This window comes from Populus nigra, chromosome 1, assembly GCF_951802175.1.
Source record: "Populus nigra chromosome 1, ddPopNigr1.1, whole genome shotgun sequence".
Lineage (NCBI taxonomy): Eukaryota > Viridiplantae > Streptophyta > Magnoliopsida > Malpighiales > Salicaceae > Populus > Populus nigra.
The window spans coordinates 44,835,257-44,852,282 of record NC_084852.1 but is presented as its reverse complement, the minus strand read 5'-3'; the positions used below and the strand labels follow the sequence as shown (position 1 = coordinate 44,852,282).

Here is a 17,026-nt window from a genome sequence, read left to right as displayed (position 1 = left end):
TGCATGTTCATCCAGAAAACACAGACTCTTAAGCCATTTATAGACTAGCAGTGCGTTTTTCTCTAACACAAAGTTTGCTCTTGGTTTTGCGACCCGTGAGTCATCATAAACCAACTCCATATTTTTACGGTTACAGTATAAAGCTATATCCAATCTAGCCTTGATGTTGTCCTTTGTCTTCCCCTTCATATCCATGACGGTGTTGAAAATATTCTCAAACATGTTCTTTTCAATGTGCATGACGTCAAGGTTATGGCGGATCATATTGGTCTTCCAATAAGGAAGCTCCCAAAAGATACTTCGCTTTACCCAATTATGGGTCAAACCAAAACCAGAAAACTTTTCTTACCTGATTGAAGGCCAAACACAATGTCACCGTACTCTGAGACAACATCATGCAATTCTTCACCAGAAAGACGCGAGGATGCAACATCTTTTTCAACTCTACCAACAAAGAAATCTTTTCTGCTCTTTCTATACCTGTGATTAAGTGGCAAGAAGCGATGATGACAGTAAAAAAAAGAAGCTTTACCTCCATTTGCTAGCGTGAATGCCTTGTTGTTTTCCATGCAGTATGGACATGCGAGTTTTCCATGCGTGCTCCAACCAGAAAGCATTCCATAAGCTGGAAAGTCATTGATAGTCCACATCAAAGTCACCTTCATAAGGAAATTTTATATCCTCAATATATCATAAGTCAGAGCTCCGGAGGACCACAACTGCGCCAACTCATCAAACAACGGTCGAAGACAAACATCTATATTCCGCCCTGGGCTGCTTGGACCGGGTATGACAGTAGATAAAAACATGAACTCCGGCCTCATACACATTCCCAGTGGCAAGTTATAAACTGTGAGTATGACCGGCCAACAAGAATAAGGAGCAGCAAATGACCCAAATGGGTTGAATCCGTTTGTACACAACCCAAAACGCACATTCCTTAATTCAGCTGAAAAGTGAGGATGAACACTGTTAAAGCGTTTCCACGCTTCGCCGTCAGAAGGATGAACCATCACTCCATCAACCGCATGGTGTGCTTGGTGCCATGTCATGTGCTCAGCAGTCCTTGGTGACATGAATAACCTCTGCAGTCTAGGTATGATCGGGAAGTATCTAAGTCTTTTATATGCCACTAGAGTCTTTCCCCTGCCAGTTCTAGGTTTGTAACGGGAATGCCCGCATGTCATGCACTCGGTCATCTCAGCATTTTCAAGGTAGTATAACATGCAGAAGTTAGGGCACATGTCAATTTTTTGGTATCCTAAACCGAGGAGTTTCATCATGGACTTCGCAGCATAGAAGTTCTCTTTCAGCCTGTTCCCTTCAGGTAAAATGCTTTTTGCCCATTCAATAATCTTGTCATACCCGGCCTTACTCAACCCGTGATCTAACTTGATGGTGAACACCTGTGCTACGGCCGATAATATACTGTGGTTCGTGCAGCCATCCCATAATGGTTCGTCAGAATCTTTCAACAAATCAAAAAACCTAGCTGCATCTGCATTAGGTTCTTCTTCTACGATTGGACATTAACTGCCATTACCTTTATTCATTCTCATTGCATCCATAACCATATTTCTGTAAGGATTAGTGTTGTCATTTGCCGCTTCATGCACGTTGCTAGCACTAGAAGTAGACCCAACCACCGTTTCTTTCATTGTCCTCTTACTACCAAATACTTCTCCATGTGCATACCAACACTGGTAATTCTCTATAAACCCTTTATGTAGAAGATGCATCATTACAACATCTTGATGCAGATACTTTTTATTTTCACACTTCCTGCATGGACACCTAATACCGCCTCCAGTAAAATTTCTGGGAATAGATGTTGTGAAATTGATAAAACCCTGAACCCCGTTACAATAATCCATCCTCCGCAATCCTTGGGGTGAATCCCGATACATCTATGAACAATCATCTATGACTTATATCGAACCTCTATAAAATTATGATGACATCATGTATTAATTAACTAAGTTAGGTAAATAAACTTGCAAAAATATTACTTTACCTCGAGATTATCCAACAAACCAATCACAACTTCTCATAAATATTAAATATTCATTATCATTTATCAACGTCCATATGAATTAAAATATATAAATTTACAGAAATTACCACTCTACAATACCATTGATAAAACTTTAAACAGACCCATTAAGCAAGCTATTAATTATTTCAAAATAGCATATGTAGTTCGGTAGTTTCATAAAGTTTTAACAATTTACAAACAAATACAATCTTACAAAATCTAAAACAAACCATAACAGGTATAAAATTATACATTCATATACAACAAGTTTGTTTGAGAAATAACAATAAAACATGTACATCTACTAACAAAATACATATACTAAAAAAACAATAAAATTGACATTTAATTAAATGTTAAAATTTAAAAAGATAGAATTACTTACAAAAATTGATAAAATCCATCGGTAAATCAGAACACGGATGCTGTGACCATAAAAATTCAAGAAATATAACTTGTTGTGCTGATATGAGGAAGATTTTTTTTTGGGGGGGGGCTGGTTGTTTGCAAATGAGGAGAGTTGGGATTAGGAAGAAGAAGGAGAAATAGGGGAGGAGAGGTTCGGCAGAGCTATCATATATTAACTTTTTCCGACGGTTTTACCAACGGACTGTCCGTCGTTGATTACGTCGGTGATTCTGACAGAAACATAGACACGTCACCGTACGGATCTACCATTTCAAATCCCCTGGTGAGTCCGTCGGCAATTTAAACGGCGAACCGGTCACGTCACTGTACGGACTGTCGTTTTGAATCCATCGATGATTCTGTCGGAAAAAATAACCCGCCAAAACCTCCACGTCAGCGAACCACCTTTTTTTTTAATTCCCAAACTTTTTTGTCCGTAATTCAGTCGGTAACTACCGACAAAAATTTTCCGTCGGTAGTTACCGACTAAATTACGGACAAAAAATGGGCCGTCGGTAGTTACCGACTGAATTACAGATAGAAAATTTTTCGTCGGTAATTTCGACCTCAAATTACCGACAGAAATATCCTGCCGGTATATTCGTTGGTATTTAGCGAATTTCTGGTAGTGTTTTATCTAGACTGAGATCAATTAGAGTTTTTAATAACCAAAATATTATATGGTGACTCTAATCTCATTTATTAAAAAAAAATAAGAAATTTTTTTTCTTTCCCCATCATTAAAAATCCTTATCAATGAGAATGATTGTCGTGATATTGTATACGTATGTGCAACACCTGTAGCGTAGCACGAGCCATTAAACTAATGGATACTACATATATTAGAACATGCATGGTTTAAATTGAATGTTTAATCATCAGTTTTTTTAATAGATATGAACCAAAAATTTTGAATGGTATCTAACACTATCAAAAAGTTCGAATTTATATCTTTTGATCTGAGTCATATACTAATATATTTATAAAAAACAAAAACCACAATCGGAAGTTTTGACCATTTTCCAGTATATTTTTAAAAAATTAAAAATTAAAGAGTAAAGTAATGGTCAAGGAAAAGAGTTACCAAAATAAATATAAAACTTTCATAAAAGTGGAATAAGAAAGATAGGAGATTAGTGATTGTGTGTAATCAACTCATTGGCTAAATAACATTATCACTAATAAATGTTTCTATCAATAATGACACTTTTCAAAAACAATTATTTTAAACATTCTACCATAACTTTCAAAGCAAAGTTATACATAGGGAATTCTGAATCTTAGAGGACCACATGATCTAAAACCAAAGAAATACAACGAAATATAACAAATTAACTTCCAAAATCACACGAACCAATTGAATTTGTATCACAACTCATGGAACACAATCTAGATAATGAGGAACTTGAAAATAAGAGGCATTTCTGCAGGTAATGTTTGACATCTGATATTCCACTAGAAAATAGCAAATTGGCTAATCCACGCTGCTAAACAATCTTTCATGCCCTTTAAGAGTTGCTGGTTTCCTGAAAAGTAGCCATCATCGAGATTAGGAACGTACTTAGTTTTTATGATTGTTTGCCTTACATTTGAGTAGCACTTAAAAAGTTGTTTGCTGTGGCTGCAACACTGAAGTGGGTGCATCTGATGTCCCAACGAAAGGAGAGAGCTGGGAGGATCCAGGTTCTAGATCGGACGGCAACTGAAGTTCCGAGCTAAATAGCTCCTGGAATTGGCACATTAATGAAGGTGTCAATTATACCATAGGAGAAGCTTTTAAATAACATGATTCAAAATTCAATGGCTTAATTTTAAATAGCATGGCAGATAAATATTTACCTGCCATGCTTGTGTATCCATATTGTACTTCACTTTAAAGTCATTAATGACCATTCCATTAACCAAAACAAGTTCTGCTTCAAGTGACTGGACAGTAAGAGAGTTAATGAGATAGGTAACTGGGGATGGTTAGATTTGAATGAAGAGGCCATTTTAAGCAGTGTCTTCGTTAATTCTTACCCCGACTCGATCCTTTAGAGACTGGACATATCTGATTATCTCATCCAGTATGAGAGCCTTGCCGGTTATCTGTTAGTTATATGACAACCCGTTAACATGTATAACTGAATAATCTCAATCACGGAATAAAATTTTCCTCGGACTCAGTATTAGCAGATGACAAGAAAGTGTATTTTTACCTGGTCGCATCCAGGAACCAGAGATTGCAAAAGCTTCATCTTCGCACTGATTCTCTCTCTTCTCACCTACAAAACCATGTTTCCCAAAAACAAGAAATAAAACAATTTGGCCGCTAATTCATGAAAAGCTAGCAGGTTCCATCAATCAGTGCTTTAATTAATTACCCTCTCAGCAAGGCTGTGACTGTCTGTTGCTTCACCCCTTCTTGCCCTGACGTGAACATAGCCGGTCGGATGCTCGAGAGGAGGAACTTTCTTCTGTCTTTTTGTGGGCCTTTCTCTCTCTAGATTTGTCGAGACGGAACTTTTTGGGCTTCGTTTCTCACGTTTGCTTTCTTTTTTTACCTGATCACATGCAGTACAATGAAATCCAATGATATTGTATCAATATCAATCATGTACTGTTCATGCAAACTAGTTATGTGTTGATTAGCAAGTAAACATTGAGACGAATACATTAATTCATTACTTAAAATTGAGTTAACAATATTTGGTATGTAATTCTTACATCTCAGTAATGTATATAATATATATGCCGTGCATAATTAGCATATTCCCTAAACCGCCATGCGTGTATTATACTCACCATTGAAGTGCAATATTCCAGCTGTAGCATTTCTCATAAAATTCTGTTCAATTTTTATGCCAACATGGTTTTAGTTAGGAAGCTTGGTATTGGGGATCATACGTACCTTTTTGGTTGGCAATGATTGCTTTCTTATTTGCCCCATTGTCGGGGTCATCACCTGAGTAACTTGATCCTCTTCACTGTAGTCAAGACCAACCACCATGGATGGTGAACTTGAATTATGATTTACAATCGCAGAAGAGTAGTTTATAGTACTAGTGAAATGGACTTTCTCACTGAAGTTCTCATCACCATGGATAGTTTCAAGGATTCTTTCAGCATGTAAAGTGCTCTCCTGGAGATATTCATGTATCAGATTTGGAGAAAAAATTGCTCCGCTTGCAATGGTTTCTTGCTCTAGCAGTAAACTAGACACGTCGTTTTCGGTGTTGGGATTGGGCTGAAACTCGTCATCAAGAAAAGCGAGATGCTGATGCTGGTAAGGAAAGGCTGCCATTTTGGAGTCTTCAAACTGAGCTAGATATATTGAGCAGTAATCAGATGGCTGGTGGTGGCAGGGAGGGGGGATGGACTGGTAGGCGTCGAGCAATTTAGAACCTAGCTATAAATAAATGCGAGGGGCAGAAAGACTGATGCAGATGTGGAAAACTCTCTCTCTCTCTCTCTCTCTCTCTCTCTATATATATATATATATATATATATATATATATATATATATATTATTTTTTAATATTAAAGAACCATATCCATCAGTTATTTCATAGATATTATAAAAAATTTCTATAAAATAATAAATTTTATTAAATATAAGTCAAAATTAAAATCTCTTTAATTATAATGTGGAGTTATCTATATATTATGATTTAGAATGTTGTTACCTAATTTTTTAATCATGTTTTAGATAAAATTTCAGAAAAAATTAAAAATAGTAAAATAACAACAAAAACCCTCAAAAATTGCATTTTGATATATTTATATTATTTTTAGCATTTTTAATATTATATCAAAAAAATTTAAATTTTTAAATGTATTTTGAACGCAATCAATTTTTAACGTGTTAATTTATAATTACTGATTCTTTTTGTTTAGTCGGTATTGATATTGTTTCCTTTTAAAAATAAAAAAAAAAAAAATTTACAAATAAAAAAGAAAAAGAAAAGAAAAGGAAAGGTGAGGGAATAGTTTGAAAACTAACAAAACTTTTCCTATAAATATCATGCTACAGTGAAAAATTTACTCACGGGGGGAGAGGGCAGAAAAATTTAGAGGCTGGGGTGGCGGAGGAAAGTTAACAAGGGGGGGAAACAAAAGAAAAAACCCTAACCTAAATTTATCTACAGACAAGCCGCCGCCCCCTTTCAGCTTTGAGTTTGGTTTAGTCCAGAACCAGTACAAGCTTGCTCTCCATCTTCCCTGCAAAAAGGAGAGAACCCCACAGAAATACAGTCCCTTCTCCTCCAAAAAAAAAGGGCCCCCCTCCCCTTTGATTTTCTTCTTCCTGAGCCGCCGGATACCAGCCTCCAGCCCCCTGATTCTGCTCTCGGTGATCCCCACTTCCCTTAGCCAAAAACCAACCAAAAACCGGCCCTGATTTCCCATTTCTTCTTCTCCATTAGCGACCGAACCAGGTCCCCCTTTTGATTCGGCCTCCAATAGCAGCGGCCAAAACAACAGCCACAACAGCGCTGCCATCACTGGAGACCCAGCAGCCTGCAGACCGCTGTTCCCCCCTTTTCCTTTGAGGCCAGGAACCAGAGAAACCAGAGAGCACCGGACAGGCCTCCCTCTCCCTCGGCCACAACCTCCATTCTCCTTCTCTGTAATCCAGCCCCCACAGACCCACAAGACAGCCCCTTCATCTCCCCGCAGATTGGCCTCCACAGAAGCCAGCCACCGCCTCCAGCGAGCTCGACCGTTGCCCACAATCCATCATCGGCGCCGACTGGTCTCCGCCGAAACCAACCCGGAGCAGCCCGAACACAGCGGCCACCCACACACGGGTGAACTCACAGATCGTCCCCTTCCTCATCAACCGACCCTTCTTCATTGGTTCAACCCCATGTAGCATATCTGGACCGCGAGCCAACTGCCGGATCTGCCACCAGCAGAGGGGAACGAACCGGGAGGAAGAAAGAAGACAGAGAACGGTCTGATCTGAAGGAAGGAAACGGTTAAAGCCCATTACTGTTTGTGCGTTTTCTTTTTGTTACAGGCGACAGATTTCCTCACCGCCGGCTGGAAAAGGAAGAGGGGAGGCGGCTGCTACAGCCCCCTGTTTCCCGGTTGTGTTTCGCGGCGGCGAGTGAACCCACGCGCCGTCAGAGGCGGTGGCGGGTGGAAAAGACGCGCTGCCACTGTTCAGGCGACCCAAAGGCTTCACAGCGCTGTTCCTGTGACTTGGAGCTTCCGGCACTGTTCATGATTTCAGTTTAGGACCTTTTTATGTAAATTTTAATTGTTTAATGTGTTATTTGGGTTGTTTTCAACATTGATTATTTTGTAATATTTAGTTATGGGTGTGTGTGAGTATATTACAGTAAAAATCAGTGATATGTGTGTGTATTTTTTATTTTTGTTATTGAATTATGAAAATCAGAAAGATAAAAAGAATTAAGTGTTTAATTTAAATATGGTTAAATATCTGAATGATAGTTTATTTCAGGTAGGATGTGTTAGTATTAATGTTTCTAGCTTGGCCCTACTATAGCCTATAATATGTTAATCCTTTTTCAATATTTTATGGGAATTAGTCTCTAGTAAAACTTCCAAAGTGGCATGAGTCTAGTCAAATTACCAGCATCTTGGATGATCTAGTCCAGAACTTTTCTCTGTCCAAATCTATATCTATATGGCAACTTTTAAAAAACTCAAATTAAGCAAGCAAACAAAAAATCACCAGCAAATGTCATGTGTGTGTGGCGTGTGACATAAAATATAAGTCGAAAAAGAATTAAATTTCTTTAATTATAATGTTAAGTAGTTATATATTATGATGTAGAAAGTTTTGGTTTTTTTTTTTCAGTTTTTGGATTCAAATACTAATATAATAGCAGTATTTAAAAAAATAAAAATTTTAAATTTATTAAATTTCTCTAAATGTACTATATTGATGCAAGGAATACCTCTTTGAAATCTTAATTAATGTATTGGCGGAGGGATTTATGATGTCTTTCATAAGTAAAACATGGGCTGTAATAACATGGTTATTGTCACGGGCTGCACGTGTATTGTTTGTCGATGATAGAGACTCTTTATCGTGTCTCTTGATAAGGTGTTGTGTTAGAAAAATTTTTAAATTTAATCATAAAATTATGATTAATGTTCAAAAGTCGACACCTAATATTATAGTCACTAGAAATCTATGGTCTGCAAGAATTTAGATAAGGGATTGGTTGTACGAGGGAAAAACGCGTCATCCCCAGGACACCCTATCTAAGGTAAGCTGCATTTTTGTTTGATTGTTTTTCTGAGTCGTGTTTATATTCGTTAGTCTTTTCTAAGGTTCAAGGTAAATCTCTCTTCATTGAGAAGTCTTTATCTTATCGAGTTAAATCCTAACCGTTTTAAAGTCTGAATTTTAATATCGCATTTATTTGCACCTTGTATTTTTAATACCTAAGAGTGTACTTTATCGTATAATTTTACACCCCACAAATATTAAAGTCTACATTTGGACCCTAAAAAAATTGAAAAAAGATTTTTGATATTTTAGTCAAGCCCTAATGGATGATCATAAACTAGTTATGATATCCATTTTGCATTTTAAAACATGAAAAAGATGCAAATTTTTTTTCATGAAGATATGCTTGGAAACATTTTAGAATTTGGTCGTATGCATGAAAATAATTTTTTTTTTTTGAAAGGGAAAATTAATTTAAATGTCTTTGAGATTTTTTTTGAAAATATTTTGAATTTTTTAAAAAAATATTTCAGAGAAAATCAGGTATTTTAATACCGGATTTGTATTTTACAGTGTAAATATACAACCTGATATTATGTAAATTTTGTAGAAAAATATTTGAGAAAATCACAAGTTTTTAAAATGATTTTTTGAAAATTTTTGGATTTTTTTGTTTTTTAAAATATTATTATTATTATTATATATTAAATATACATGGGCTGGGCCAGGCCAGCTGACTAGGCCAAACCCAGGAATGTTGAATTGGGTCGATCTCGGCCCAACAGATTTTTCCCTTCTTTTTGGGGTCGGGCCTAGTCCGGCCCAACGTCCACTGCATGAACAGTGGACGTGAATTATAATTCACGCCCACTGTTCACCATGTAAGCAGAGACAGTGGAGGCAGAGAAGAAGAAGAAGAAGAAGAAGAAAAGGAAGAAGAAGAAAAGGAAGAGAAGAAAGCTACCTGGCGCAGTGGCGGTCTGGTCGTGGAGGACGACGTACGGTGGTGAGGCCAGCGATTGGAGCTGGTTTCAGGTGGCAGAGCAGGAAGAAAAAAGAAGAAGAAAATCTGCAGGAGAGAGAGAGGGATCGGCGGTGTATGCTTTGTCGTTGGTGAGGAGTTCAGGCGACCACTAGTAGTGGAGACGATGACGAAACGATAGTGGTTGGAATGGTGGTGGCCGAAGGCCACGGTGAAGAGAGAAGGAGAGGAAAAGGAGAAAATTGCAAAAAAAAGGGAAAATGGCTGGTTTTTGGCCGAATTTGGACCCGATTGTTTCCTCTCTCAGGCCATGAAATCCACCTCTATTTATAAACGGTGGAAGAGGGCAATCTTATCTATATTGGGGAAAAATTATAGTTGATTCAGTTGGGAAGGATCCTAATCATTGGCTCAAAGTAGGCATCCTAAGTTGTCAAATCTACAGGAAAAGGCTGAATGAGTTGGCCTCTTTAGGCTGGCACCGGTGCCGGTGGGTTGTCATTCAACCTGAACAGGCCATATGGCGCTGTAGAGAAATTGTAGAAGGTCATTTACGTGCAAGATTTATCAATTTTTATGGACGTTAGATGCATTAAATGTACCTGCAAAATAGCCTCAATGAGTTGTCATTTCAAAGATTTAAAGAAGAAGATGAATAGTACCAAAGTTTTGTTTTTAGTCAAAGTTCATTTCAGTCCTCCCTCTTTAAATTTGATTTAATTGCACCCATAATTGACCCTATACTTTTGATTTAGTGCAATTTAACCCCTGCCAAACTTGAATTAGAACCTCGAATTTACGTGCCTATTGCGATTTGATCCTTGGTCTCGGATTTATGCAATTTAACCTCTAATTAACCATTAAACTCTTCAATTTCACCCCTATATTTCATGAATTAAGCCCCTATATTTTGGCGTATTTTGCAGAATGGTCATTGGCGGCGAATTTCTTTAATTTAGCCCCTAATTGACCTCAAAACTTTAATTTTCTTGCAATTTGGCCCCTAAGTTCAATTAATTAACTCAGTAAAAATAATATTTGGTCTCTTAAAATTTCAATCTTCTTAATTAAGCTTAAATTAGGCTCCCAAACTTAATTTTTCACCAATTAAGCCCCAAATAAAATTAATTTGACCCATTTAAAGTATAATTAAGTCCTTGCACTTAATGAAATCCTTTAATTGAACCCAAATTAATTCTTAAACACAATTAAAATTTAATTTGGCTCATGATTAAATTAAATTTGCCTATTAAAAATTTAATTATGTCCTTGGACTTAATTTTTATGCAAATTCGTCCAATAATCATTTAATTTGACCTTGAATTTGTATTGTTTTTCTATTTTTGGGTATAATAGAGTACAATTAGACCTTAAATTTCCTTCAAAATTGTAGTTGTATTCCCCAGCCTACTTTCTCCACTATTTAAGCCTTTATTTTATTTTTTTATTTTTATTTTGAAAAAATATATGATTTTTGGGGAATAATCCAGAATTGGGTTAGGAGATGAGGAATACAAATTTCTTAAGATGTCTAATGGATTAATATTGTCCCAATCTTATTATGTTGAGAAAATTCTCAACAAATTTTCTAAAAATAACAATAGTATTGTCAAAACACCAATTGATATAAATATATATTTGTCCAAGAATAGAGGTGAATGAATAAATCAATTGGAACATTCTTGAATAATTGGAAGCCTAATATATGTTATAAACTCTAAAAGTCCTGATATTGCTTACTCAATTAGTAAATTGAGTAGATTCACAAGTAATCCAAATATGGATCATTGAAGGACAATAAACGGGGTACTCAAGTATTTAGGATACACCTTAGACTATGAGTTATATTATAATGGTTACCTAGCAATATTATAAAGATATAGTGATTGGATATCCGACATTAAGAATTTGAAATCTACAAGTGGATATATCTTCACACTTGGTAGAGTAGCTGTATCATGAAAATCCTCTAAATAAATATGTATCACTAGATTAACAATAGAATCAAAGTTTATTGTTGTTGATAAAGTTAGAGAGGAAGTCAAATGAATTCAGAACTTCTTATAGGATACTTTATGTTAGCTAAAATCAGTGTTAGCTATTGTGTCCATTGCAAAAGTCAATTAACAAATGGAAAGGCACAAAGTAGTAAGTATAATAGAAAGTCTAGATATAGATATCGTAGATATAATATTGTTAAACACTTGCTCTTGAATGAAATTATTTTCATTGACTACATAAAGTCAAAGGAAAATATTATGGATCCGTTAACCAAAGGATGTTTATCGAGAAAGCTTGTGTATAATTCATCGAGGAGAATGGGCTTAAAGCCTTTAAAAGATTAAAGGGCGTTATGATGGTAATCATACCTAGTTAATTGGAGATCCTAAGATATAGCTTCAAATGAAAAACTAAGTCATATAACATTTTTTATAGTACTAGAAACTTATTGTTTTTTAGTTATTACTATGATGAAATAAATGTTAGTTGTAGTGTAATAAAAAGCGAGTTGAGCTCTTAATTATTTTCATATTTTGGTACACTAAATGGAGTATAATAGGATGCTTTTAATGAAAGATCACCTATACGAGTGAGAAATATGATCGCTTCTTTGAAAATTTTGATAAATGCTAAATTTTCTCAAGCACTCATGAATCTAAGAATTGTCGAGGGCCAAAATGAACACAATAGTAAAAACCAAAGGAAATCTCTAAATAGAGAACTATATGAGTACTATTATCTTGATTTGGAAAAAAGACTGAATAGTTCAAGATATCATACACAATAGTAAAAACCAAAGGAAATCTCTAGATAGAGAACTATATGAGTACTATTATCTTGATTTAGAAAAAAGACTGAATAGTTCAAGACATCATGTTCATTATTCAACCTAGTAAATCCAATAGTATTTTATTAATGAATATTCAAAGCCGAAAGTTACCTATCTTGATGTAGTAATCTACCAAATCAGTGTCTCTCAACAAATCTTTGAGTTGTTCTCAAGCTGGTGAGATGATTTTCATTTAAATGAGGGATTATTAGAAATTTATTTGAATTAAACAAATAATGGGTGAATGAGAAATTAATATAAAAAAACCTTAGGTTTTCCTACTCAAAGAACCCTTGGTTTTTTTATTTAATTCTTAATTTATTGTGGCTAATTAAAGGTTGATAATGGTAAGAATTAATTATTCACCATTTTGCTTTCAAAATTCACTATATAAAAAAAAAAGATGAATGGAGTGTTTCTAATAGGAATTTTTCATATTTTTACACACTATTCCTCACCTCATATTTTAGTGTTTTCTTCTCATTTTATACTTTAGTTTTCCTCCCAAATATAGAGCTTAGATTCATATTATTAAGAGATATTTGAGTTTCATATTAATTAGTTCAAATACCTTAGTTTAGAAGTACATCTAGACTAAAATGGTGTTGTTTGAATCTTAAGAGACATATTGCATACATCTTAGTTGTACAAGTGAGGAACAATAAAGTTTTAATGACAAATGATTCATCCTTGACAACAATAAAATTAAGATTCATTAGTTTAAAGTGATTCAACAAGTAAGTATCATTCTTGTTTTAATTTAAACATATTTGTCATGAGTTTATAGGTTTAAATATATATAAACTCTAGTGTTTCCTAAGACTTATTTTATTTAACATGTCTTTGTAATGATAAACTATCAATATATACGAATTATTTTTTAACTATAATTTTGTTATAATAAATGAAATATATTTGCACACTTTTGCTTTAGACTTCAATTTATAATATTTAAAATGTCATGTTTTGTTTCGTGGATCATCTGATCGAATGTTATTTCTATTTTAATTCGTTGTCTCGCTCCATCGTAGATGGAGGTTAGATTCTGGAACATGACAAATATCCTTGTTAAAGCATTATCTTTTGCATTTAGTTTTTTTTTATCTTAAAAATCAAAGTAGTTATAATTTTTTTAAAACAATTTTAGTTTACAAAGCAGATGTGAACATTCCTGAAATAGGTCAGTCCCATTGTGATATTCAAAGAAGGCTACCATGATTGAATTCTTTCTTTCTTTCTTTCTTTCTTTCTTTTGAACAACGACCATGATTGAAACGAGTAATTAATGTCTCAAAAATATTTGGTTCCTGAGATCTTAGGAACTATAATTAGTAAATTTTATATAAACATGTCTGTCTACAAGGAAGTCCTGAATAAAAAGCGTACGTATATTCAAGCAACATAAGAGAATGGTGATTTTCCTCTACATGTGACTACAACTGTGCGGTGTCCAACCTTTCAAAAAGCGATCATAAAAAAACAAAAACTATGTTTGAAAGCCGAATATTTAAAGTAACATCACAAGCTTCCTCCGAAGCAACTCGAGTCAATCCATGGAATTGCTGACAAAATTCAGTGCAAGTAAATAGGCACCTCAAGCACATTTCTCGTTGCTAGGCATCTGACCAAACAAGATATTTGTTGCCAATAAAATATTTTTTATCAACTTAAAGTAATTTTTAGGATTTAACGTGTGAAGTGAAAACAATATTTTTGTCGATCAAACATGATATCACTCCAACAGAAACCGAACATTGAGCAAATCAACGGCAGGATTTTTAAATAAGGAAACCTAATAAACCACAAGGGTTTATGATGAATAAAAGCTAAGAAAATACCTGTTAAAGCGTTGTCTTTTGCATTCAGTTTTTTTATCTCAAAATTCATCAAAATATCAAAATAGTTATAAATTTTTTAAAACAATTTTAGTTTAGTAGGTATGAACTATCCTGAAATAGGTCAATCTATTCAAAGAAGGCTACCGAGATTGAATTCTTTCTTTCTTTTGAACAACGACGTCCCATGACTGAAACGAGCAATGTCTCAAAAACATTTGGTTCATGAGATATTAGGAACTATAAAATGAGGAGGGAAAAAAGTTTCAACATGTGAAAAATGTGCTGTCTCCGACTAGAATAGAAAAATTGAGAGGACCTGCTTCTTCTTTCTTCGTCAAGCCTCGTACTAAAACGTCCGCAAACTAAAATTTTATATTGTTGAGGCTACAATTAGTAATATTCTAGTTTAAACTTACTAATTATTATATCATGTCATTATTTTATATTTTATGTCATTATATTACTAATTATTATTAATATTCTAGCAATATAAAAAAGAAATAAACTTACTAATTATTATATCATGTCATTATTTTATATTTTATGTCATTATATTACTAATTATTAGTAATATTCTAGCAATATAAAAAAGAAAATTGTTTCCTCTTTTTTCATCCCTGTAGTAAAGAAAATTATTTCCCCTAGCAAGGTGATCGTGATTAATTACGGACATCACCTTTTTACCTAATATATTCGATGTGCTAACTACAAACTCACCGGTTATTAACCAACCAAATCTTGAACAGAGTCGTGAACTCGTTAATTAAGACTGCACCCTTCACTGTTAAACAAATTTTACATTTTAACATTGAATTGATATTAATTGAAAATTTAATTTTATAATTCATTTTTTATATAATTATTTTAATTTCATGATTAGAATTTAATTTTTTCAAGTTAATTCAAATTAAATCATGTCATTTTTTATTTTATTTTTATAATGTTATTTTGATTTTATGATCTGAGTCATGGGTTTAGCAAATTAACTTGAATGTTTTTTATGTTTTTTTAGTCTCATCCTTCAACATTGAATTGATTGGAAATTAAATTTTATAGTTTGTTTTGATTTTCTTTCTATAAGGTTATCTTGGTCTTATAATCCGAGTCGTGAATTTGATAGGTTAACTCGGGTCACTTTCACTACCAGAAAATTGATAAATACAAACGGAAACACGGATGAAATATTTCCATCGGTAAATTACAGTGAATTTTACCGCCGGAAATATTACGGTGGGGAAAAAAGAATTAAAACAAAGCCAAAAAATATTACAAACGGAATCACCGACGGAAATGTTAGAAATATTAATAATTAATTATCCGTCGGTAAAACCATCAGTAAAATACCCCAGACAATAAAATCCGTCATTTCACAACAGACGGACCTGTTCTTCTTTTTCTTTTTCTTTTTCTTTTTCTTCTTCTTCTTTCCCTTATGTAAAAAACATCAACATCCCTTTCTTTCTTTCTCTTCTCTTCTCTTCTCTCATCAACTCTTCTTCTTCTCCACTCTCATATATGTCTTCTTCCTTTTCTTTTCTTTGCTCTTCTCAAAAAAAATTTTAATTAACCTACTTTATAAATTTTTTTTTCTCTTCTCAACTTCATTCGCAACTACATTAAGGTAAGATTTTTCTTTTTTCTTTTTTTTGTGTTTTTTTCATTATATTTGTTATTTATTTTATTTTAAATTTTTTATATTCTTAATAATTGTATGAATGTTGTTGTAGGAATTTTTTTATATGAGATCAATGTTGTAGTTTTTTTATTTTTTTGTGTTGTTTATTTATTGAAAATTTTTTGAGTTGATTTTTTTCTTTTTTTTTCCAAGCAACTCAATTCTGAGTATTATGGAGTATTGATTTATATTAATTTAATTATTTTCTAGTTTTGTTAAATAGCTTTTTAAAAATATATTTTTAAATAATCACCGACGGAATTGCATACGGTATTTGTTTTTGTTATATGATAATTTTCCCGAGGGAAATACCAACGGAATGAAGCAAGAATTTTTTTTTTAGCATGCATTTTCCGTCTATAAAACCATCGGTTTTTTATTTTTTTTTTTTACCGACAGAATTAGTGACAGATGATGGAATTATCGATGAATATTATTCCGATGGACGTATTCTGTCGGTGAATTAGTCGGTAAAATTTTCACCGACGGAATGGTAATCTCACCACGACAGAAAAATTTCGTCAGTAAAACTATTAAATGTTATAGTGTTTTTTAGTTTCTTTTTTTAATTATTTTTTTTTAAATTTCATCTTTCAACATTAGGTTGATTGAAAATTAGACTTTACAATTTGTTTTGATTTGTTTTTTATGGGGTTATCATGGTCTCATAACTCGGGTCACGGATTTAACATGTTAACCTGAGTTGACTCAAGTCAATCTAATATGTTGTTATCTTAATATTATTAAAAAAAAATGTCACCTTAAAAAAGTTTTTTAAGTCAAATTATGTTTTTACATGTTATCTGAGTTGCTTTTGAACCCGCAAAATCAACCGGGTTATATCGAGTTAACCCCAATGCTATTTAAATTTTTTTTCACTAAAAAAACATTAGTAATATCTAAACTTTTTTTTAATATTCAAGAAATGTTTGACCCAACCCGAAGCATAGTACGGGTCAACAATATAGTTATGTGCCGAATCTCATGGGATCAAATCTACAATTTGATTGAAGACTACAAAGTATATTAAGGAAGCTAATCACCAAGGCAGAGATGACCAAGGCTAGATTT

General features: G+C 33.7%; 1 protein-coding gene across 1 annotated transcript; it reads right to left on the bottom strand.

Annotated features, from left to right (window-relative positions):
• Positions 1-3,663: 3,663 nt before the first annotated feature.
• On the bottom strand, positions 3,664-5,852 carry LOC133684536 (basic helix-loop-helix protein 80-like). The gene is made up of 6 exons (XM_062106841.1): positions 5,334-5,852; positions 4,807-4,986; positions 4,642-4,707; positions 4,463-4,531; positions 4,283-4,369; positions 3,664-4,169 (listed from the first exon to the last, which is right to left on the bottom strand). The coding sequence occupies exons 1-6, from the start codon at positions 5,724-5,726 to the stop codon at positions 4,044-4,046; spliced, it is 921 nt and encodes a 306-aa protein (XP_061962825.1). The 5' UTR covers positions 5,727-5,852; the 3' UTR covers positions 3,664-4,043.
• Between the last annotated feature and the right edge of the window lie 11,174 nt (positions 5,853-17,026).

What these genes read in the sequence shown, in the direction of transcription:
- LOC133684536 (XM_062106841.1), bottom strand. Translation starts at nt 5,726, where the DNA reads ATGGCAGCCTTTCCTTACCAGCATCAGCATCTCGCTTTTCTTGATGAC. An exon ending in AATCATTGCCAACCAAAAAG is followed by an intron (nt 4,987 to 5,333) that starts GTACGTATGATC and finishes GCATGTGATCAG; the next exon opens with GTAAAAAAAGAAAGCAAACG. An exon ending in GTCACAGCCTTGCTGAGAGG is followed by an intron (nt 4,708 to 4,806) that starts GTAATTAATTAA and finishes ATGGTTTTGTAG; the next exon opens with GTGAGAAGAGAGAGAATCAG.